This window comes from Corvus brachyrhynchos, unplaced genomic scaffold, assembly GCF_000691975.1.
Source record: "Corvus brachyrhynchos isolate BGI_N302 unplaced genomic scaffold, ASM69197v1 scaffold32, whole genome shotgun sequence".
In the NCBI taxonomy this organism is placed as follows: Eukaryota; Metazoa; Chordata; class Aves; order Passeriformes; family Corvidae; genus Corvus; species Corvus brachyrhynchos.
Window position 1 is genome coordinate 11,097,113 of NW_008237919.1, and position 25,325 is coordinate 11,122,437.

Sequence of the window (25,325 nt, forward strand, 5' to 3'; positions counted from 1 at the left end):
TGAGCGGACCGGAGATTTTTTTGTCTCCCGGGAGCTTTAAGTCTGGCTGTTGCTTCTTGAATATGTCTTTGGATTAACCAGGAGCTGTGAGTTGCTCAGGGGTCGCGGGGCCGGGCCTTTGCCAGGCCTGCTGAGGCCGTGCTGCCTCCACAGCCCACCGGGAGCGGGTCCTCTGCTCGGAGTAACTGGGAATGGGTACTTTCCCTTTGCAAGACACGCGAACTTTCCCAGTCTGCGGTGATTGCGTCTGTCCGACGGAAAAAATCATGTAGTGAAATCATGCCATTCTTTCAATTTAATTTTTCAGTTCAGAATAGAATTTCCTACTCTTGCATCTTTTACTAGCTTTTTTTTTTTTTTTTTTTTTTTTTAATAATAAAAGGTTAGATATGGTGTAGGAGGAACAAAGTCTGGTGTTTCAGGCAAGCTCGTTTCCCTGAGCTAATAAGCAATGCCACATTTCCACAGAGGAAGCTGGACATCAGTAGTAAGATTGGAGATGACTTAACACTTTTAAGTTTCCTGGTTGTGGAGTTACTTTGGCACGACAATAAGATCTTGGATGTCCTGCTTGAATTCACCTGCTTTTCTGTCTGTGTTGCTGTTTCATAGAAATGGTTTTGAAGACATGCCATCCCCCCACGACACAGAGATGGCCAGACCTGGACGGAAGCAAGGCTCTCAGAAAAGGGTTTCTAGTATCCTTTTTCTGTAAAGAATTTTTGTCTTTAACTGCTGTGTTCACCAGGTGTGTATATTTTTAATACTGCTTTGATTTTCCTGGGTTATGAACTCCAGGTGGTTGTCCACCCAGAGAACTACATGAGCTATAGCTGGCTCCATTTCTGAGCTTTTGGAAAAGAAAAATAAGTTTTCTTCATTATATCTTAATTTTATGGTTTTATGCTTATTTGTAGGTATTGTAGTATGAGAGTATTATGATGATCTAGTGTATCTTAACTTTCCATCCACTGTAACAGCAAGAGTAGTGCACAGATTTAAATTTCCATAGAAATTTTCCCCGCTGCTTTTTTACAATAAGGAAACCACCCCCCATGTAGTTTGACAGGTAAAATAATGGTATTTTCATGGTTATGATAGCAAAGGAATGCAGTACATTTGCTTGTTCTTCTGGGTTTTGCATTTAAAATAAAGCTAGTGAGATATTTGCCCTGATGATATTGTGCCTAAGAATCAAGATGTTTCTGAACACTAATAACACAAGCTACTGAAACTTTTATACAACTACTTCTTAGTAAACCATACCTAGAGCACTGAACATGGTTGCTGACAGGAAGGAGGACAATAGAGCAACAGACCACCTGGAATCAAGAACGAGACCGTTTTTGAAAATGCATCCAGACTCAGCTTTTCTTGTTTTGGTTAATGTAGCATAAAGCAGCTCCTCGTGGGGCAGGAGGATTCTCTTCGATCTGAGCCGTTGTGAGGAGTCCCAGGCCTGTTGTGTTCTGTATTTCTGAACTTCACTTTGTGGTGTCCCTTTTAACCCTCCAGCTTTTAAGGTTCTGATGAAACATTTTATGACCTAACTCAGGCTTATGAACAGGACTTGAAAGACAAGATGTGTAATTTTCATAACATCTGAGTTATGGCAAAATATTTTTCCTTTCCACGCAGTCACAGTCATTTAGAATAGATCCAAAAGTATGTTTAGGAGAGTGTTTCTTAACTTGTTTATTAACCAGTACTTACAACCCTGGATGATGCTATTGGAAACATGACGCCCAAAAGCCAGTTTCTCCCCCGAACTCCTAATTCATTGCTTCACCAGCCAGGTAAGACTGCGTGCTTGCTTACTATTTAGTAAAAGGATTTATGTGCTTGGACTTAATAACAATCCATAAGAAGGACATGGATGTGCTGTAATCCAGTGAAGGCCCACAGAGTTGATTAGTGGGTTAAGTGTCTGACATACAAGGAAAGATTGAGAAGAGCTGGGATTGTTTATCCTGGGAAAGAGGTTGGGGGATCTTGTAAATATATATGAATACTTGATGGGAGGGAGTAAAAAGAGAGCCGAGTTTTTCTCAGTGCCCAGTGAAAAGTCAAGAGGCAATAGGCACAGCAACATATACAAGGAACTCTGTTTAAACACAAAAAACCACCCCCTTTTTTATTGTAATGGTGGTTGAATGCTAGAACTGGTTGCCCACATGGTCTATGGAGTCTCTATCCTTGGACATAACTAAAGCTGGACAAGGTCCTGAGCAACCTTTTCAAAAGATGTTAACACATCTTTGGGCTGCCTTTTGCTTTAAGGGTTTGGGGACCAATTTCCAAGAAAGAGTGAGTGGAGACGTACTGCTCTTTATGCTCGTGTGTGTTTACAATGACCTCTAGTAACTGAGGATATGTTGCCTATTTGGTGTATATATACAACCTGCTTTCAGGCTTCTCTCTCCACTTCATAAGTATTTCAGTCTGTTAAAAAATTCTTTTGGAGTTTCTGGATAGAGCACAGTATATTAAATACTTTTTCTTTTCAGAAAAGCCTCTTTCTCTTTCAGGTACTGCATTACATCGGAGCTCCATGAAGCCATCAGATATGTCTGCTATCCTGGGAACAGGAGGGAAATCTCCTCTGATTCTACCAACTTCTGGACTTTTTGGCAATCTGTCAATGGTAAGATGCTTAGAGAATCTTTTTCTCTTTCATCCCTGTGAAACGTAAGAAAGTTTAGTGTTTCTCTGTTGTTTGCTCCAAAGACAAGCCGTGGGTGCTACAAGCTTGCTAGTACTGCTGTTGCTGTTTACTGATGGTGTTATTTATTACTGTGTTGTTCTTTGAGATGGTGCAGTGAGGAATAATAGAGGTTTTTAAGGACTTTCCAAATATACCATGCGTGTTAGGCTAGTGTTCATAACATCGGCTTGTGACTACAAAAATCCTGACTTTGCTTGTTTACAAATTCTTCAAAGATAATTGTTTTGTGTCAGCAAGTTAAAACTTCAGGTTTTCTCTTATTTTAGCATTCTGCAGTATTAGGCTTCCCTAGGGTGTTGAACTTTAGACTTCAAAGAACAAGCTCTTCTGATGACTTCTTAGAGACATTGATTATCTTCTACTGCAATGTCTTTGGAAAAACACTGATTGGAGAAATTATCAGTAGGAACGTCTGAAGTATCTTATCTCCATTTGTTTTTAAGCTAACTGAAAAGAAGCTTTTCTGTATGTGCATTTTAATTCATTCTCCTTTTTAGTTGTTTCTGTAGTTTGATACAGGTCATTTGTTTCTTTATAAATTATCAGCTTCTGAGGCCTAGTTGATCAGCATGTATACAGAGCTCTTAGTATTGGTAACTTTTTCTCTCTTTTAGAGCCTCCTGTAACTAATGTTTTGTGAGTGGACTGCATTTTAGGTTAGAGTTAGTGTTCTGCCTTGAATCCAGTTTAGATTAGCAGGGGAAACCTGTGACTAGACACAGGCTTTCAGAGGTGGGTGACAGAATAAAGGACTTTTGCTTGTGGAAATTTGCTTGCTTGTTGATAGGAACACACATTGGCCCTTTTTGTACTTCCCACAGCAACTCAATGTGATTGTGCTGAAACTGTGGTATTTTTGCTCTGCAGTGGGAGGGCTATGGCATTGGGTTCTGGTTGGCTAAAGGGCAGTAATGGCAGAGGCAAGAGGAATACTTTGAGTAGAAACTGGGCCATAAAAGGGAGAACAACAGGTATATGTGTACAGTTTTTAGATATGCTTAAGAGACTACTAGTGCAATGTTATCTGGTTCTGTGTTTTTGTACTTGTATGGGTAGGATTATTGTAAGAATCCAGAAAAAAGAATCAGCCAATGGCACATCTGTAAGTCTTTGTATAGTATTAACTGCTGCTGAGAAGGCAATTGCTGGCATGGAAACACATCTAGGAAGCTGTCCTGTCAGTGCAGTATATGTACAGTCAGTCTCCTCTTTTGGTCATTCTGCTGCTCTGTTGTCGGATATGTTATCAAATACCTCCTCTGAAATGCTCCCCACAAAATAGAGGTTATGTCTTTATTTCCTCCTTTAATATTCTCATACTTCCTATTATTTTAAGCATATTGCTGCATTTGTCAAATGGTTTTGAGCAATTCACCAAGAAGGTTGATGACACCTAATGGTTGATTTATATTTTTGGTATTTTGCTTAACTTTTCACAGCTGTTTACAGCTTAGTCAATTTTATTATCCTTTTACTTTGAAAGATAAGCATATAGCATAATAGAATATGAAAATTTTGAGAGATTTATTTGTTTTAAGATGAAAAGTGATGCGTGTTCTAAAGTAAATGGTTTTACTCCTATTTGTTTTAGCTTCTGTTTTAGTTATTTTCAGAAAAAAATGGGTATTTTCTTTTTCCAGGTTAAAATTTAACTTCTCAGAGCTGTTCGTTAAAGGCATAGCTGCACTTTATCTAAAGGCAGTTATTTCACTATTAATTTTTTAGGATTCTCTGTTTATATACCATTCGTATAGAAGGAAGAAAGGCATAGCTAGACTTGTAATGTCTGAGATTACAATTTACTTCCTTTATGTTCTTGTTGTGGTTTTAGCTGGATGAAAGTAGCTGGACAATGGCACTCTCACCTCAGCAGACAGGAATGTTTGTAAATGCAGACATGTCCAATATGACAGAAGATGTCACTATGAGTGCTGTATTGTTGCGTGAGGATGATCCTGGGGAAGCTGGTGAGACAATCTGAAGTTTTACTAACAATTGACCCCAGTTCTGATTTGCAGGGTATAAATACATGTTTCCTTTTTTTGTGTATTTTCTGAATTATTTTGCCGATATTTCTCAGTCAAAAGCAGTCTAGTTTAAAAAGTTCAGAAAATTACGCTGTTCCAGTTTATTGGAGTTTTGTGAGTTGGTGCTTTCTATGGAACTTTTTCTGATGGAACAAATGGGATGCTCTAGTGATGTGGGTCGCAAACTGGATTAGTTTTGTGGAGATACACAAAGGAATTTGCTGTTGAAACTCTTGCAGGTGGCATTTTAACCCCAAAAGTTGTATAACTGACACAGCTCAGAGTTTCTGTATATCTTACTATCTTAGCTGATAAATTCTTCTGACTTCGTGAGATAGTTCATATCATCATTTAAATTTGCAAAAATGAGATGTCTTGTCATCAGAAGGATGTTTTTGTAGTCCGGTGGGGATTTTTTTACTGAGTTGTGCCTGACTAATATGGCTGTTTCTTCTTATATCTGTCCTAGCTACTATGAGCATGTACTCAGACTTTCTGCATTCCTTCCTGAAGCATACATCAACTACCATTTTTGGTCTTGTGGATGAGTATGAAAATATTTGTAACAATCAGGTAAGTAGTTTACTTGTTTTTTTATTTACTTTATTTTACATTCTCTTCCCAAAGCAGCATTGCTGCCAAGTCACAGTGCTTAACACACATACTTTAAATTTTCCATCTTACGAGTCATTGAACACTAGCATTGAGTAGCATCTCACTTTCCTCAGACACTACTTTGGCATAGCAATACCCATGGTGTAGTTTGCTGAATAATAAAATTGTCATCTGGCTGCCATGCCACTGACAGTGTCAAGTGGCAATAAACATTAGCAGATGTATAAATGTTTTTGCTAATGTTAATAAGATGGATTAAAATGTACTTATTTCTCTCAGATATAAATAAATGAAATCATTGTATTATGATGCTTTAAGCTTTCTGATACATTGCTAACAAGCTGGGAGTAGAGGGCTCAGCATTAGCTTTAAGATGTCTGCTTTTAGACACTTTTTGAGTTCTTTATATGACTGGTTGTTGACTAACAGTTCAGGATTAGCAGGATTGATAGTTTGAAAGTAAGAAATTATGATTCTTCTGTCAATAAGTGTTGATCACAAGGGAGATGTACAGATAAGTTTTCTAAGAGATTTCTTACCTGTGTCTATGTTAAGAAAATGTCTTCTTGGTAGAAGGTTGCTAGCCCTCTTTTGTGCAATTTTATTGTGGGGGCTGAGTTGGAAAATGCTGAGATCTTTAATGAGGTTGTACCACATTATGTGCAGACAAGAGAAGGAAAATAAATGTGAACTTAAGTTTTATGAGATGATGGAACCCCTGTTTGAGAATATGGATACCATCTACAAGGTCAGGGCAGAACTGAGTGTTTGTTTTAAGCAACGAGGGCAGTATGTTACCAAGGATGTACAAGAGTACAGTGGAGGATGCTGCTCTAAGGTGTGGCTTGGATGCTGCTGCTGGGGTTTGGGGTGGAGGGGCAGCCCTGAGCTATCATGCAGTCCCTCAGGTGTACCCTGAGATTCTGCCCGGTAATTCCTAGCAGCCGTAAACTCGTCATGTTTTCTGAGGGGTAACAGAAAGGAACAGAAGACTGTGCTCCTCTCTTGCATCATGATGGTACACCTCTTTCTTTTCTCCAAATCTGTTGTTCACCTCCCATTTGAAAATGGATGAATATATTGATGCCTGACAAATTGGGTACACCTAAAATGTAAGAGTTTGGGGCTCTTTTTGGAAGTAGTAAGAGCTGTAGAACTAGTTACCAATGGAAAAGACTTTATTGTCTAAGTTTTCTTTATAATAAATAAAGGAAAAGATAGTAGAATTTCTTTGGGGTGCTACTGTAAATTATGTGGTAATCAGCAGATTGGGTTCCCTCATTTAACAGAGCTAGAAAGAAGTGTCTTTCAGGCATGAATAAATGCATAAATGCTACCACAAATACCAGCAGGGCTAACTTTGTGTTTGATATTGATGTATGTAGGAAAAAAAGTTGGGGATTTTGGCAGCTTGTTAGTGGGTTTGTGTGTGGTTTTGGTGGGTGGGTGGGGGGAAGGGAGCTTCCCCACAATGGTTGCCCTCTCCCTACCAGTCTTTTGGTGCTTTTCAATTGTGCGATGTAAGCTGGTTTTATCCTGGGTTTGTACAATGTGTTGCAAAACAAAGCCAGTTTGTTTGTCTATATCTTCTAGTTTATGTTAATGTTATTTTTATTACTAATTCAGGAAATTTATGATAGGGAGTATTGTCTACCTATTTCAAGAGATGGTAATCAAACCCATTTGTTGGAAACATTCAGGATAATGAAAAGATTGCTGTAATGGCTTAGGAAAAAAAATACACTGGGCATATCAATTCTGTATTAATTATGGGCTATATTAACTCTGTATAAATTTATTTCCATCAGGTGAATATATTAGGGAAGATAGTTTATCGGGCAACTCCTGGACAACAGAAGTTTTCCAAAACTGCCAGTGTCTTGTGGCTTCTCAAGCAGGAGATGGTAACTTGGAGACTGCTGTCCTCACTTTATAGGTAATTCCTTTGAAAAGCACACTACTACATTTTTGTAGTGAGATGACTTTCTTGGATATATTTTTTATGAGTTTATAAATAGGAAGTTAAGAAAATAAGTACCTATTAATAAGATGTTTATAGAACTAGGTTCTAATATATATGTCTATTCATTATCTATTTACAAAAATGAAAGTTGTAAATAGGACTATTCTTATTACCTTTGCAACTTCTAGTATTTTTAAGAACATTTTTGTAAAGTTTTTTTAAGCATTTTTACTTAGGCATTTTGCTAAATTTTCTCAGCTTTGTTTTAATCTTTAACATTTTGCACTTTTATTTCTAGAGACAGAATACAGTCTGCACTGGAAGATGAAACTGCATTTGATGTCACAGTAAGCATGAACTCCTCTGAGGTTTTTTATAAGTGATATAAGAAGCTAAATAAGCAAAATATAGGTTAAATGCTTGTATTTTACAGTCTCAAAGTGGCAGCCACTCAAAATTCAAAAGTGAAAAATGAGACTGATTTTTATCAATACAGTTATAAATTATTTCATCTATTGTGAAGAGTAAATCTAAATATTCGGTTCTAAAGAGAGAATGCTAGTGTGAAAATTACTGTAAACTATTCTTTGTTGTATTTCTTCAAATATCCTGAGTTGGAAGGGATGCATAAGGGTCGTTGAGTCCTACTCCTGGCTCTGCACAAGACAACCCTAAATTCACTAGAAATAACTATATATTTATTTTTAAAAGCTGCATCAATATTTGTGATGTTTCCATAGGTCAGAGATAATTTTGCTTTGCATAAAAGAAGTACATGTGGTCTCAGGCTGTCTAGCCTTTGGAATCCTGATTCCAATTTATCTCAAGAGAAATCCAAATTTTTTATCATTCCTGTTCAAGCTGTAGTCATCTTGGCTATGTCAATAGTGTGCTTCCAGCCTTTGCTGCCAGAATATGCTTAGGAACACGAAACAATAAGTAAAGTAACTCTGCCTTTGTAAAATTTATGATTGCAGATCTTTTTTCTCAGTCACTGAATAGCTTCCTCTAGGATTCCCACTGCTAAGTTGTCAGTGTTAAACACTGTTGTGCCAAAAATACCCAGTTTCCCACTACTTGTGTTTTTTAGGAAAATGCATCTTCTGTTCTCTTTTTATTGCAAGTATAATGAAAGATAAATTAATGCAGGAGATCAGATAGCAGGATCAGGGCTCTGGGGTTGGTATTTTGTTTGTTTGTTTTTCACACTTTTTAATGTTAAATGCATGTATGACCTTGAAAAATGTCACCTTTTTAATTTAAAGTAACAAATGGGTTTAGGCTAATATGCAGGCAGTCAAGGAATCAGTCTACTGTGTAGAATCTTTCTGTGGTCATATATTGGTAAGTTATATTCCAAGTCTCATTTTTACAGTTTTTAGTGTAACTGGATGTAAAAGATCAAATAAAACAACGTATAAGGCATTTATTTTTTTAAAATAGGGAGGGGAGAGATAGCATATCAAACTTGTAGCAGGTTTCTGAATTAGTATGTGCTTGGTTTGGTATTTCTGGGTTTGTGGTAGTTTTCCATGAAGTAATAATCAGCTTTTTCTTCAATAGGTTTTAACTGCTAGTGAAAAAACTACTGTAGACAACTTGTTTCAGAAAGATTCACTTGTTCGACAAAGTCAGGTATGATGGAAAGTTTATAATAGGAGAATGAAAATAGATTAAATGTTTATAACAGTAATGCTCTATGCACCTTTTGGGTTTTTTTCCAATACTTTTTTTTTAATATCCACTCAAGGGTGTATTAATTGTGTGCATAAAAATGATGCTCTTTAGTTGCTAAAGATCAGAAAGGGTTTTCAGGCTGTTTCGGAAAGGATGGAAGGCTGAGAGCTGTTCCCATTTTCAGCATCCGTTACTGTTGATGGTGATTGATAAGCTGTTAAGTAGCACTGTAGTAAACTGCAGTATCCAATGAGAAATAGAGATCAAGTGCCAACCACATTCATATTGGATACTTAAAATGCAAGTGGAATAGTCTTCTGGATCTGTCAGCTTTTTGGTTGCCACGTAGATAACAAGTGGATCCAGAGATGAGAGGAAGGCAGTAAAAGTACTATTTGTTACATGGTTGTTTTAAAAACACAATTTAATTTTATTCCAGCTGGTGGTAGATTGGCTAGAGAGCATTGCTAAGGATGAAATTGGGGACTTCTCCGATAATATTGAGTTTTATGCAAAAACAGTATACTGGTGAGTTCAGACTTTCTTTGATTATACACATTTTCCCATCAAGTGTAAGATTCACAGTCACAGAATCACTCTTGAAGTTTTTTAAGTTGTTCACTTCATTCACTTCTTTTCTTTAAATTCATACATGTAAAAATTGAGATTTCTTACCCATCCACTGAAGTAAATCTCAGAAATTAGTTAGTGCCTTTTGGGAGGCAAGGATGAAAGGAAAAACCATCAAACCAACTTAATTTAATCTTTGTCTGGCTTTAATTTTTGCCTGTTTAAGTTCTTATCACTTTGTGTCATTGACCCTTCACCAGAAGCCATTATTGTCACCTTTATTATCACTGATGGGTTTTATGGCAGAAAGGACCAAAGACTACCTTTCATGCTAGATGCCTAGAATAAACCTGCTTTTAATGGCTTTTGGAATTATGTGTTTATTCTAAGTTGAAGTTCTATCCTAGACTGACTTTATAGTGAATGCTAATGGGAAAATTTGCTTATGCAGAAATCAGTTCATAGTTGAATACATGAATGATTGAAATAACGGATGCTTTTGAAAAAAATCAAATTTATGTGCATTAATTCTACTATTGTACTTGTTGTGAAATGCTGCGTTTTCACAATACTGGCAGAGTCCATTGCTATATCAACCAAAGCAATTGTCTGTTCTGTTAACATATTCCATGTAACAAAATATATCTTTCAATATTTGTCTTATTAAAAGGTGCTTGCTAAAAAAGCCATTTTTCTCTAAAACATTTCACTGCTTTCAGGGATAACACACTGCACACTCTGATGCAGCGACGGTCAAGTACATACATAGGAAGTTCTCGTCCTCTGGTAACAGAGTTGGTAAGTATTATATAAAAATAAGGCTTGGCTTCAAAATGGGCTAGAAAGAGTATACATGCTATCCTCACAGATTCTCACCAAATCTTACATAGTTATGCTATTTAAAAGTAGTTGTAGTACTTAAAAATTGGTACAGAAATTGTGAGACAGAACACCTCAAAAATTATTTTCAGGATCACTGTGGACTTGTGTTTTCTTTCAGCGATTGCTTCCATACTCCCACCCCCCCTCACAAGTACTTGTGATCTATTTGGTGAAGTAAATGGCTTTATTATGCCTTTTTACATCTGAAACAAACTCACGTTCCTAACCAGAAAAGCTTATAAAAGTATTAGGGTGTCCTTGCAGATAAAGGAATGCTGTCTTTATGCAGTAACTAGTACAATGAAACCAAGTCCTGATGCAATACTTTGGGAGCTCTATAATGAAATAATAGGAGAGAAGTCAAGGAAAGAAAGTCCATTAGAAGAAGGTGATGAGCTGCCTTAGTGACAGCAAAGCACCCGTACAAGATTAATTCAACTGGGGAGTGATCTGAGGTATTGATTGGCTTTAGAAAATCTCTTTGGATTAAATGGAAGCAAGTGTAGCTGTTGTGAAAAACCTTCTCAGATAGAAGGTGGAGGAGGAGAAAGTCTGGTAGGCAGATAGATGGAATGGCTGAGAAGAGCTGGAAGATGAGAAATTGGGGGGAAATAACAAGGCAGTGGAGTAAATGAATTGCCTTGAGTCCTTCTGATAGGGGCAGTGACAGAAGAGGAATAAAAGAAATGAGAGGAAAAACAGAGAAGTATCATGCTCAATATTACATGGGTTGTACAGATTGTTGTGCCAACAGGAAAAAGTGACTCCAGATTATAAAACAGGGAAGGACGTTAATGGAAGAGACGTATAGGCATTGTGTAGATGAGTGATGACTTTTTCCTTGCAGGATCCTGATGCTCCTATTCGACAGAAACTGCCACTTGATGATTTGGACCAAGAAGACGATGCAAGGTTGTTGAAGTATCTCTTCACACTCATCAGAGCGGGAATGACAGATGAGGTAGTGTAACTTTTAATTAAGCATAAGTATCTTACTGTTAAAGCCAGTGAAAAGCTGTATACTAAAATGTCTGTTTAAATTCGGCTTGTAGTGATTCAGTTTTCAATTTGTTGTGTCAATACTGACTGCCAAATTAGCATTTTAACAAAACTTGCTTTTAGTTAAGTAATTTTGGGTGTACAATAGATTTTATGGAAAAAATGTAGTTTTGGGGTTTTGGGTTGTTTGACAATATTTTTTCACTATTGTGGTTTGATACTAAGTACTGCCAGAAAAACACACAGAATGCTTTAAAAAGCTTCCTAATTGTGTCTCTAATCATCAGTGGATTATCCAACATGTATATATAATGACATTTGAGTAATGGGGAGGAAAGGGGATTTGAGATTCTCGTGCTGAAGACCTTAACTGAGGAATATGGTTACTCGCTCATACTCTGTTCCAGTATGGTGCACATCAGTTAATTTTCTGATGGTATGGGAACACGAGCATGAGCATATTGCTGCAGGACAATGTGAGTACAAATTTGCAGCTTCAGTTGGGGTTGGGAAGGCTAAGTGAACTGGGAAAGTAGATGACTGCATAAAGACATGGATTAAACATCTAAGCAAAAGGACTACACTTTACACTAAACTTACCAGAATGATGCATAACAGCTGTTTAGGTAACAAAGATGAGCCTGTAGCACATTTCTCATGTTGCTGTAAATACTGACTGAGAAACTAAAAATTTCAGTGAAAAAAATTTGATGACATTTACTTTGAAGTCTTCGAGGTGTTTGAAGATCCTCTGTGCTTATTTTTCACATAGCAGAATCTCTGCATAAATTAACTATTTTAATAATAATCACATTATTAAAGAAGAAGCTGGAGGTTTTCCTGCCTTGAAGTGTGTTGCTGAGAAAATGCATTATTTTTCAGGCACAGCGCTTATGCAAACGATGTGGTCAGGCCTGGAGGGCTGCAACTTTGGAAGGCTGGAAATTGTATCATGATCCTAACATAAATGGAGGTATCTTCTCCAAAGTGCATTTGAGACTCACATAAAAATTCTAAGATCTCATAGTATCTGTTTGTGGCAAAGAGAAATAGCTCTTTCTTTTCACCGTATGAGCCTTTTTTGGTATCTAAAATATTTTACCGTGTCTGTTGAACATGTAAAAACTAACATGAAATTTTAGTTGAAGGTATGAGTTCATTGAATCCATCTAAACATACTAAAGCCACTTTCTTTTTTAGACATAATCATTAGGAAATAGATGTCTCAAAGTTCTGTACAGATCTTCTTCACCTCCATATAATACTTGGGTCTTTATTTTCTTAACATCTGACTTATGCCACCTAGCACACATTTTGTTGCTTACAAACTCAAACTGGACTATATATCCAGCTTCAGAAAGGTGTACAAGGACTTGAATTCAGCAAATGTAAATGCAGGAAAAATAGATGCTTTTAAAATATTTGAAAATTGTTAAACTATCTTTCTCCTTGGTTCCTTGCACACAGTTCCCCATTTATAACACAGTACCTCACTTTTCTCTGTGTTCAGCACATGGCAGGATTTAGCAAGGACAAGTCTAAGTGTTTATAGCTGGGTGTGGAAGGCTTAATGCTTTCCTTCTTTTCAAATGCTGATAGCCTGTCGATTTTATCTTCGTGCCACACCACTGTCATAGCTTTTCTTGAGTCTACATACCTAACCTGTTGTTACAAAGGTTTGAATGCCCATGCAGATGCATGCAAAATGGCAGCACTGAAGCAGTGACATTTTTAAGAAGCCTTGATTAAGATATAAATTTTTTTTCCCTTAACTTCGTTTTTTATCCAAATGTAGACACTGTAGATATATTACAGTCCAAAGAATTATTTTTTTAATAATAAAAGCTAGATAGCAGCCAAGTTTTTAAATTACTGTAACTTATAGATGCAAATTCACCAAACTAGCAGAAAAGCCACTTTGCAGTCCAGTCAAAAGCATCAAAATGCTTTAGGAAGAGTTCCAAAGGGATTGAAATTGGGTTATGGAAAGTGGAAAGAAAATAGGCTTTACCTGTTACTGGATTCTCTTTTCTTTATAATACTTTTTCTCTTTTTCCTTTCCTCCCCCTTTTTTTTTTTTTTTTTAAATTATTCTTTGCACGTAGGAAAAGAGCTGGAGCCTGTTGAAGGCAATCCATACAGGTGCATTTGGAAAATAAGTTGTTGGCGCATGGCTGAAGAGGTAAGATAATGCTGGTTTGCTTTATTTTAGTACATAAATTTGAACTTCTCTGAACTCTGAAATGGGATTTTAAGTTAACATACCCACTCTGTGTTTGCTGCTTAGAGGATTTGCAATTAATGTTTCTAAGAGGACTTCTGAAATACCATATTTATGTACTGTGAGAAATCTACGTAATCAGCACCACTTTTTCAGGAAATATCTGCCTTTTTTTTCTGTTTGAAAGTAAAACCACTGACACTGACTTTCATCTTGACTTAATTGAATGGGAAAGAGAAAACATTGCTTTCTTTCCAGGTCAGTGTAAATTTTTCAGATAAATTACAAGGGGATGCTAATGAAGAGAAAGTCACTTGCTATTCTTATTTTGACTCCTTGTGTATCCTGTGATTTTCCAGCTTTTCTTGGAATCTCTTAGATGGAATATTTTGCAATGAATTAATCTCTAATAAAATGTGAAGTGACTAGAAAACTTAAATGCTTCGCAATTAAAAGTTTGGCTGTTTTTACTGTTTATTTTAGGAGCAGTTTAATAGATATGAAAGAGCAATTTATGCAGCCCTGAGTGGAAACCTCAAACAGGTAAGTCAAACCCCCTAGGTAAGCAGTGTTCGGTAGCTGTGCATTCCTTTCTCATACGTGACAATGATATCATCAGAAATATTGCAGTTACTGGTTACTGTACTTTTAAAGATCTAGTAAACAGAGCAGTACCAAACATTGCTGCTTTAGTAGACATGCTTTTGTAGTACTGACATGTCTTAATTAAAAATATGATAGAATTTTTGTTCAAGGAAAGGCTGCTGTTTAAGGCGGCAACTACTCTGCTTTGGTGCCTGAAAATCTAATCCAAAATTATAGTTGCTCTGTTTGGGTTCTGATGTTTCTTCATCTCTTGATAATTTTTGCTCTGTTTTTTTTGATATGTAGCTTCTTCCAGTTTGTGATACCTGGGAAGATACTGTTTGGGCGTATTTCAGGGTCATGGTGGACACTCTAGTTGAGCAGGAAATACGAACCTCAGTAGTAACTGCAGAGGAGATGGAAGAGCTCCCTAGAGATTATTTAGAAACAAAGTAAGTTTCAAGTAAAATTATGCTCCTACACTCTACAGAGCATCCTGTATGATCTGTCTGGAATATTCAACGTTTTTTGTCTTTTCTTTCCTCCTTTGAAGCTGGACTTCAGAAAAAGTTTTTGAAGAACTTCAGGCAACAGACAAAAGGGTACGTAATAATCGCAGTGTTTCTCCTCACTGCTTACCATTTTTAATTAAGGTTCTGCTTTTTACTGCACTATTTAATGAAATGCTCAAATATGCACAGTGACTAATTTGTTTCGTATTTTCTACCTCTATGATGTGTGACTTCTCAATTCGAATAGATTTTTCTATATGCTGCTACCTCTTAACAGTGAAAGTGATACAGGTTTTGTGTTGCCCTGTATCTGCAAAACTAGCTGGGTGTGCTAAAGAAACAGATGACTGACAAAGTCTCAGTTTGAGACAAATTTAGGAGGAAGATGCTCTGGAATGAACGTCCCCTCTAGAAGCTAGGTTTCGGCACTCCCTCCCCCGCCGATACAAAAGGAGTTTCTTGGAGGAAAGTGAAAAAAACTATTTAACAAACAAAGTGCTGTCAGGGCACAGGAAAAATGTGTAACTGTTAAAGTAATAAACCTTCCTGATGAAGAGAAAGCTGGTGGATTTAGAGTTCCCTCTGTAGCTGGCTCAGCTCTGATGTCCAAGGCCAGGATGCCATGTCCCCACAGCCTCCCTGCAAGTCCACGGGGTCCAATGACCTGGTTCTCGGATCACAGCTAGGGCGAACAGTTCCAGAAGAAGTAGTAGTAGTTCTGGAGGATTTTGGTATGCTGGTATGGGAAAATTTCTTGCCTCAGCTAACAGGCTGGCTAAAAGCAGGAAGGTGCTCCCTCAGCTCTGCAGTGGTGAGAACGTGGGGGAGTGTGTGGGAGTCCTCAAACACAAACTGCGCTGAAGAATATGCCTGGCTTCTCTCCCCCTCTCCTGGACCCAGCTTAAAGCTGCAGGATCCATTTCTGGGCATAAACAGACGATAGGGAAATACAGTATTATCATAAAATCACCCCAAGACAGAAATGTTGTCAGACATACAAAGCAGACAGAGTAAATCAACTGTTTAATAGTTCAATAAAATGTTCAAGATCGATTACATTCCATTTTCTTCATAGGAGGTTTGTGTGCATATTTCACAACAAGCCTTTCTAAATTTAAAAGCATATTTGCTTAGACTGTAATTCTTTGTTACTTTTAGTACCCAAAATACTCAGTTCATGTAAGATGGGGATATATAACTTACAGGTTAATTTTGCTGTGATTAAATTGAAACTACACTTCTGTTTGATGGAATGGACACATAGCATTTATCATATTGCTAAGACAAAGACATGCCGTCAGCCACAGATACACCCAGCTGCATTTGCCATTGCAACATAGCGCAATCCACACCATAAAGCAAATTTACAGGTGTGTTTGGATTGCATTTCATGCATTAATGCATTCATTCCTGTGGGGAGACTGGAATTTCTTCCTGAAGCAACTTTCACAGGCCTTTTCTTTAAGGATTTATGCACGTTGTTGCTTCTTCTGTGATTTTGTAAATCTTATCTGTAACATCATTGTTTATTCTCCCCTTCAGAGCAAAAAGCCCTTAGTTTTGGATGTCTTCCATGACAGTATTAACTGTACAGGTCTATATTTCAGTTCTTTCTTTCAGTTTGTCAATGTTCTTGTAATTTTACATGGAGATAGCAAGTGCTTTTTCTCTTGCTCTTTATGCCCTTTGAAATAGGATAGCTTTCTTCCTCTGAGGAGCCTTTGCTTTATTTATAAGTTTGTTTTCTTCATACATTATGCTTGAAGATTCATTCAGAGTTTGAATTTTCTTTTTTTGTCTCCAGAGGGTTATAGAGGAGAATCAAGAACACTATCATGTGATTCAGAAATACATTATACTTGGAGATGTGGATGGTAAGCATTTCTCTCTAAGTGATTTTTTTTTTTATTGTCAACTGACTACATTATTTTGAGTGACCTTTCCAGAAACTTCTGTATGAATGGATTTCTAGAAGCACACAGTAGGAGAACTGAGTTAAAGCTATGCTCTAGTCAAGGACTGGAGGGACAGTTTGGCCTACAAGATAGTTTTCAAAGAAGTAATGAAATCATGTGAATATGTCAGGATACATGCCAGACTATAGCTATAACTTCTGAGAAATGATAGAATACATACAGTACATTTTTAAGCCAAACATCTACATCTTTCCAAAATTGTTGCTGTTCTGTTTTGTTGGACTTCGGAGGCTAAATTACATTTATTGAATAAATGCATAATTTTGAAATATTTCTTAGGGATTTTTTTTTTTCTCCATGCTATGGCTAATGCAGACATTTCCTTGGTGGTTATAGGTTTGATGGAAGAAGTCAGCAGGTGGCTTTCCAAAGACAGAAGTGTGCTCCCAGGACACCTGCTTCGTTTCATGACACATCTTATTCTCTTTTTCCGCACTTTGGGTATGCAGACTAAGGTCAGTTCACTTGTCCTAGATTTGTTGTCATAGCAGTAGCCAGTCTTTGAAGTAGAAATGCCTGTGTGCAAATACATAGACAACATAGAGTGATGGTAAATTACTACCAGGCTGATGAGGAAGCTGCATGCTTAAATAGAGTATTTGTTGATCTTGGAGCCTAAGGGAGAAAGGAGCATCCTTCTCCCTCCCAGCTGAGCTTAAAAATTGGAGTTTGAGGATGGTGGATTCTACTCAGAAGCCCTGTGGTGAGGAGGTCTTGAATCAAACTTCAGCGTTAGGCTGATTCATGGTAGCCAAGAAGTTTTGAATATAACCTATTCTTACAGACAGTTACTGGAACTGTGCCTGTTGCTGCTGTAAGCTCATGAACGCTTTTGCTTGAGGTAATCAGTACTAGCTGAAATTTTCTTGTTATCTCCAAGTATAAACTAAGTATAGCCTACTACCTACCTGACCTATTTATGCTAAATATGCAGATGTGTCACATAGCTGTAACTAACTCGTTTCTGACAATATCACAAGTAATTTGGGGCTCTCCTTTTCTACTGTTTTAAAATTTAGAAAGACCTTATGTATAAGTTTTTGAATGTAACCTCTTTTGGCAAAAGACAAATGCATGTTTTCATTAGATGATTTAAATACAGCTCTGAGTTATTGTTTATTCAGACTTCCAATCACTGCTTGATTCCCTTGTGGAAATTTGTTTTGAAGTTAGTTTACCTTTAGCTAAATAAGAGGAACGTGTGTGTGTGTATGTATGCATACTGATTTTTTAGCCAGATAGAGTAGGTCTTTATGCTAAAGTGCAGTAGAACTAGCCATTAGCATATGTTTGACAGAGGGGACAAAAAAGGTGCAATTTCCTACATGAATTCCCTTGTGGGAATTTAACTGTTGATTCTGCCTTTACAGTTTTGGAGTAGGTGAATTTATTGTATGATTACTCGATCAACCCTAAGTAGACTTCAGGGGGAAGAGGCAGATATGCAAGCTTTTATGATGTTTATTATTTGTTGATTGTATAGAGTTCATATAGGTATATGCTTAGATGAAGGTCTTCAGTTTACACATACAAAACTAAAATGATAATTCTTGACAGCAACAAACACTTGAGTCTTGGCTAAAGCAGTTTCAGGTGCTCGGGCTATACTAGTTGTTTAGCATAGGCTATTACAGATGAGTCAGATGATATTTATACCCTGTTACATTATCATTTTCTATAATAAAACAGGGCATGTAGTACACTGCAGTAGTAATCTATATGCCTGACATTTTGTTTATTAATTAAAAAAATACGGTAAAATGGAAAGTTTTAAAAATCATGTAAAAAGTAACATTCCGGTTAGACCAAAGACTATGTTATCCAGTTGCTGAAAAAGAAAATCCTTGGAACACTAAAGCTTTGAAACAGAAGACATACTTTTTTAATCATGCTCCAAGAGAAACAGTTCTTCCAGTTGAGTCTGTGTAGATTACTGAAGCAGGAATAAGCAAATAACCTTGTGTCTGTTTTAATAGTGATAGCCTGTAAAGTATCTTTTATTTTATTTTCCACATTGTCTGATTTAAAATTGAATTTGTATTTGTTTGCAATAAGGAGGAAGTTTCTGTTGAAGTCCTAAAGACGTACATTCAGGTAAGCTTTCAGAAGTATAGTTTGTTTTCTCTAATGTAATTTATATGTAAAGGAGGAAGAAAAGGAGACCTAAGGTTTCAGGATGAAAAGAGCTGTGATGCAGCTAAAGCTTTCTTCTCAAGAGATACATGGAAGCTTGCATAATACGCAAAGTATCTGTCAGCAGTTCTTAAATAAGAGACAGTTCTAGTGATCCTTGTTTAGAAGCTGAGCGGAATCTTCCTGTGTCAGAATAAATTAATCAGAAATTTGTTACACATTTTTGGGTTTGCCTAGTATATGTTTTTACTTAAGTGTAAACGCACTTAGGTGTTTACACTAAGGAATACAGTATGCATATCTATTACATATATTTATATATTAGTGGATATCTTCTATATATTTGCTTCTTAAATATTTGCTTCTCATTCTGTATGTTTGCTTCCTTCTGCGCAGCGGTTGGTGTCTGAGAAGCACACAGATTTAATAGCATTTTATGTCAGCCACCTGCCCCCAGAGCTTGCTGTTGCTCAGTACGCTTTATTTCTTGAAGATGTCACTGAGAGCGATCAACGCCACCACTGCCTTGAATTAGCAAAAGAAGCAGGTGAGAGACCCTGATAGTCCAATTACCGTTTTATATCCTGGGTTATTTTGTCTTTCAGTATTTGCTCCAAAACCTAGCTATGAATACGGTATTCTTTCCTTCCTGTGTCTCTCTACTTTTCAGTTAAATAAAATTAATTTGCTGATCACTTCTTCAAGTAGGTATATTAGGTGTGTTTTCATTAACCTGGAATTGATTAAACTAAATATCGCTGCTTCTGGGTTATGTCCAAACACACCAGGAAGTAAATGCCAGCTGCCTGTCTCAAATACATGTTCTGAAGCTTGACATGACCATATTATTTCAGATAACTACTTGTAAAAATACATACCTCTTTGTGGATTTAGGAAGGTTATGAGAATCTTAAATTTCATGGTGGGTTGCTTGCATTAATTGTAAACTTCCTTCCAGGCCTGTACATGAAACTAGAAAGGATTACAATGAAGCAAAGGATTACAATGAAGCAGCACACTGTCCATTGCTTGACAACACCTCTGTGCCACTCAGAATACTCAAAGAAATAGATTTCCTGCAGATTTCAGTGTCTTAACTTCTCTTCAGTCATTTTTAAGTCATTTTCTTTTAAACTGGGCTAAGGTTTCAAAAATAAAACATCCTGCTTAAGCATCTGTAAAAGAACTATTCTGAGCTTTTCCTGGTACATTCCTGTCAAATCATAGTCTTGCTGTCAGAATTGTAGGAATCAGTGATCTTAGCAGATATATCTGTATGCTATCTTCAGCACAGACTGAAAAACTTATTGGTTGTCTTGTTCTCATATTTGATGTTCTCTGTTATATCAAATTTCATTCTTGTAGAATACCTGCAAAAGCTTATACGCTTTATAAGCTTATAAGCACAAAAGCTTATAATTTATTCTGGCAATGTGTATGTGAACAGACTGATAAGAATCACCAGCAATAAGCAATAAGATCAACAACAGGAGTCTGAAATTCAATTTGTGTCAAGTTTGAATTCATGGTAGTTCTTACACAGTTCTCTTTTAACCCAGGTCTGGACGTTGCCACCATAACAAAAACTGTTGTTGAAAACATCCGCAAGAAGGATGCTGGGGAATTCAGTCACCATGACCACGTGCTGGACACAGGCACAACAGAGGTGAGTGCTTCACAGAGCAGTTACTCCAGTTTGCAATCAGCTACGGAGTCTTTGACCATGTATGAGCCATATTTTTCTTCCAACGGTGGTGAAAATTGCTTTGAAAAAGCCTGTGAGGGAAATGTGCTTTTCATGTGACCAAGTGAGGACATTGCACTAATCTGTAACTCTGTTTCTACTTCTCCTTGCTCTTTGGGTGTGTGCTTATCAGCAGCCATGCGTGTATACAAACACTGAGTGACGATAAGGCCCATGAAATGACTGCAGCACCCTATGTTGTAGCTGGGAGTAGTATGTTGTTGTAGCCAGTATGATTTATGAGGATTAGTACTTTAGATCTCAGATGTACCTTTTAAGATGCTGAAGTGGCATTTCTAGCTGCAGCAGACACTGCCTTTGCTGACAGTTTCCTTGTCACTGCTATTGAGCATTGATTGGAGCCAACTCAGTGCTTTAGGGACAGCAAGGTAATGTTAATAGCCTCTATTCAAAATAGTGTTTAGAAAGCAACTGGTCATTTGCAAATTTGTGGCAATGTTTTTGCTGTTCAGTACAAAGTTTAAGCTCCCTAAGATAAAAAGGTAGTTTATCTAACACAAGAGTTGGAAAGCTGTGGTTACAGGCTGATGGCACCCCTGAAGATTATAGCAAGAGCTCCATAAAACATGTTGGTACAGTGTATTCATACTAAAATTTGAGGAAAATGCATCATAATCCATAAACAATTTTGAGAGGTGATGCTCTGAATATCTTGGGAACACTTAGAAATTTTTTTTTTTCCCCAGGTGGCAGAGATTTTATAAGCTTTTGAAAAAAGCAATCCTTGTTACTATGTTGTAATGCTTTCCAAACTTGTGTATTTCCCTGACCAGATTTAATGTATGTTGCATCAGCTGTGTGCTTGAAATGGTGGTGAGTCTTTGTGTTGGTTTTTACAGGCGGATCAGCTGAAAATAGATGTAATTGACTGGCTCGTATTCGATCCTGCACAGAGGGCAGAAGCACTTAAGCAAAGCAATGCAATCATGAGGAAGTTCTTGGGTACTAAGCTTCACAAATATTGTAGACTTATTTTTAAATGTTGGCTTTGTTCTCATTAACTCTTGGCACGACATTTGATATAACTTTGAATCTAGTCTATTAAAAAGCATGGGTTTGCCAACTTAAGAAGATATGGTATGGAAATTGCAAAGCTCTGATACCCGGTTCACGTTCTCATAGCATCCAAGAAACATGAAGCTGCAAAAGATGTGTTTGTGAAGATTCCCCAAGACTCTATAGCAGAAATATATAACCAGTGGGAAGAACAGGGAATGGATACTCCGCTTCCAGCTGAGGATGACAATGCTATCCGGGAACATTTATGTATTCGTGCATATTTGGTGAGTTTCAAATATGCAATATTCCAAGTTATTGTTTAGAAATACTGGTGGCTTTGCCTTGGTGGTGAAAGCTTTGTCCATTTGATTTAACGTCTGATTCTTTGATGCATTAAAACTGTATGTATAATGACATTGTGGTTATTAGATGAATCAAAAATACCAAACACTGTTTCCAATGCAATCCAGGAAGCTCACGAAACCTTTAATGAATGGTTCAAACACATGAACTCAGCTCCACAGAAGCCTTCTTTGTTACCCCAAGCAAGTTTCACTGAGACAGTGGCCCATGAACATAAAGAAAAGAAGTATGAGGTAGGTAGAAGTCCATCTTATTGACTGTAAACTTCTATATTCTTGCTTTAGACACAGTCTAGTTTAATGAAACAGAGTAGAAGACGGTATCTCATATTATTTTAGGACTCCTGTAAACTATTTATAGGTTGAGAGAGTATGAGAGAGTAGAATAATAAGGCCACTGCACAATAAATTCTGGTTTTTTAATGACTCAGCTTTACATGAAATATTGTAATGTAGTAGTAAATATTCATTATAATGTGTTGTCAGTGTTATTAATAAATCTGAGCACTTCATTTTGCTATTAACTCTTTATTCTTGTATTATCACCTTTTGTTTTCTAAAAGATGCTGCAGTTTTGTTTTGACTGAAGTTCTTTTTGCATGTCTGGCCAGTACAAATATACCATATTCAGTTAATACAAACATTTGTTTTCTAAGCATGGCAGAATAAGTTGTTTAGAATTATCTTCCTCTAGTGGCTTTGCTTCTGAACAACCTGTCTGATTCTCTGGACAGGGCATTAAGCAAAGATGGAAATAGCTGTTAGCAGCAGGCTTTTAAGTTTCAGCCACTGGCTGAAGACTCTAATTTGAATTGGAGCTGCGTTGTCTGTTGCAGTCTGTTTTAAAATAGCCTTGGAAATTATCCTGTTCTGCAGTAGTTTATTTTTTGTTTCTTTGCCAGATGGATTATGGCATTTGGAAAGGCCTCTTGGATGCTCTTACAGCTGATGTTAAGGAGAAAATGTACAATGTGTTGCTATTTGTTGATGGAGGATGGATGGTTGACGTTAGAGAGGTAAAATGAATTTTTGTATCACAATGCAGACCACAAAGCACAGATCAGATGCAGTTGTATCTTTGTGACATTTAGTTTGATGTGTTCCTGTTTAATTGGTTCTGGCCTTGCTGTGAGCATTTAGAGCTTGCTCCCCTTAGTTACCATACAGATCATGTCTGACAGTCCACTCCAGGCTGCTTAGGCCAGTTTTCTGCCTCTGACAGGACTAATTATGTGGTTATGCTGAGTTGCCTGTTAGATTTTCTTAACACTAGTATGTTATTTTTCTCTGGTAAGGATGCTGAGGACGACCCTGAGCGAACACACCAGATGATCTTGCTGCGAAAGCTGTGTCTGCCAATGATGTGCTTTTTGCTGCACACGGTGCTCCACAGCACGGGGCAGCACCAGGAGTGCCTGCGCCTCGCTGACATGGTCGCCTCAGAGCGCCACAAGCTGTACACGGTGAGTTAGGGCGGGCTGCAGGCAGCTGAGCTTACATTAAAAGCTCTGTGGGTTGGCTGTGGAAAAAGCTTCTATATAGAGAGGAAGACACCATATGTTCCTTAACATCGTACGTTTCTTTATTGCTTCCCGTTCACTGCAGTAGTAAAAGGTTTCCTTGTGTTATGACTTAAGGAATCAAAGAGTTAACTTTGAAACATTGAGGATGATGACCAGTGTTAGGACAAGCAGTTCTTCTGATTACTGCAGTTATTAGTTTTTGGATGGGGGCTGTTGAATTTTAACTTCTTGATCTTAAAGGTTTCTTTACCAGCCTAAATGATTCTATGATTCTAAGTTTAGCTGTAGAATTGTAATTGATTTCTTTACTTCCATTACATTGCAAACACTGTATAAGCAGGTTTTGTTTTAGAGCATTTGGTTTACCCATAATCATCTTTGCCTCCAAAAGCCTGAGAAACACAACCGCAAAATGAGACAGAGCTATCTTGAGCCTACCTTCAGGTTTTGGATGCTGCTGCTAACTTCCTGTGCCTTACTAAATGTCCTTCTGAAATGCCTGATGATCACACTATCTTCAATAGAAATAAATAATCAAACAGAAAAATAGTAACTTAATTAACCACCACTTACTTTTTTATATCAGTGTTATTCATTGCAAATAAATGTAACTTTATTATGTTTGGGTTTTTATTATTTATTCTTAGGTATTTTCAAAAGAAGAACTCCGAAAGCTTCTACAGAAGCTGAGGGAATCCTCTCTGATACTTCTGGACCAGGATCTTGATCCTTTGGGATATGAAATTCAGTCATAAGTTTTCATGTAGATACTTGCAGAAACTTCTGAGCATGGACATTCTGGTTATTAATAAAACAAAACAAAAGACCCCAGCAAAATCATTACTTGGGCAAAGCATTCTCTTTGTGTGGGGTAAAAACCCCAAACCTTCAGATTTCAGTTTAAACTTGAAAAAGTATGACCAACTTCAGAGATGTTATTTGTTATACAACCTTTTTCATATTTTTTTCCTAATAAAAGTGCTTGAAAAAGAGAAAATGTCATTGTATAAATTTGGTGATTGTGTGAACCTCCTAAAGCTATTTGCTACATGCCAAAAAGAGCTACCCATAGACTGGAAACATTACTTGGCAGTAAAATGTGCATTAATACAGTGGGGAGAAAGTGAGACTGCTGGAAGGTGTATGGAGAAAGCAGGGGAGAAGAAAACACACACTGGAGGAAAGGAAAACCAAAAAGCAAAATTGAGGGGTTACTTCCAGCCCTTCAGAAGAGAAGGCAGCCTTGTTTCATGGCTTTGTACTCTTCTCCTGTACATTAAGAAGTTGCTAAAATGCTGATGAAATCCTGAACCACAGGAAAGATGATCATACTTTGAAACCCCCGTTCAAGATTTTGTAGTTTATATTGAAAGCTTGTCCTTTACACGTGTAAACACACGTTTAGCTGCCTCTCCCTTAACAAGACGCAGTGCAGAGGACACGTAGTGCAGTTAGGCAAGGACCTTGGCTCCTTTGCCCAAGTCGGTGTCTTTTGACACCCGACAGAGAATGTACTTCGTGCTGTACATCTGTACATACAATTACGTGTTTGTGTTTACGAAAATGCCCTGTCCGGTTGTGGAGAGGTACTTGTGGCTTGGAGCTGAGGTGCGTTTCTGCCCAGCGGGGGCTGTCCGGCAGGAGCTGGGGGCACACACAGACACACACACACACAGACAGACAGACACACAGAGACACACACACACAGAGACACACACAGAGACACACAGACACACAGACACACACACAGAGACACACACACAGACACACACAGACACACACACACACACA

At 37.4% G+C, this 25,325-nt stretch overlaps 1 protein-coding gene across 1 annotated transcript; it reads left to right on the top strand.

Annotated features, from left to right (window-relative positions):
- Positions 1–27: 27 nt before the first annotated feature.
- On the top strand, positions 28–24,531 carry NUP107 (nucleoporin 107). Its single transcript, XM_008632805.2, has 28 exons — positions 28–86; positions 613–698; positions 1,707–1,796; positions 2,529–2,644; positions 4,557–4,692; positions 5,222–5,325; positions 7,176–7,303; positions 7,629–7,677; positions 8,894–8,965; positions 9,447–9,535; positions 10,297–10,375; positions 11,307–11,420; positions 12,341–12,431; positions 13,564–13,640; positions 14,163–14,222; positions 14,571–14,716; positions 14,818–14,866; positions 16,581–16,650; positions 17,089–17,207; positions 18,808–18,846; positions 19,282–19,432; positions 20,445–20,551; positions 21,490–21,592; positions 21,773–21,933; positions 22,120–22,245; positions 22,914–23,027; positions 23,307–23,474; positions 24,182–24,531. The coding sequence occupies exons 2-28, from the start codon at positions 629–631 to the stop codon at positions 24,287–24,289; spliced, it is 2,736 nt and encodes a 911-aa protein (XP_008631027.1). The 5' UTR covers positions 28–86; positions 613–628; the 3' UTR covers positions 24,290–24,531.
- The last annotated feature ends 794 nt before the right edge of the window (positions 24,532–25,325 follow it).

What these genes read in the sequence shown, in the direction of transcription:
- NUP107 (XM_008632805.2), top strand. Translation starts at nt 629, where the DNA reads ATGCCATCCCCCCACGACACAGAGATGGCCAGACCTGGACGGAAGCAA. An exon ending in TTCATTGCTTCACCAGCCAG is followed by an intron (nt 1,797 to 2,528) that starts GTAAGACTGCGT and finishes TTTCTCTTTCAG; the next exon opens with GTACTGCATTACATCGGAGC. An exon ending in CACTTGTTCGACAAAGTCAG is followed by an intron (nt 8,966 to 9,446) that starts GTATGATGGAAA and finishes ATTTTATTCCAG; the next exon opens with CTGGTGGTAGATTGGCTAGA.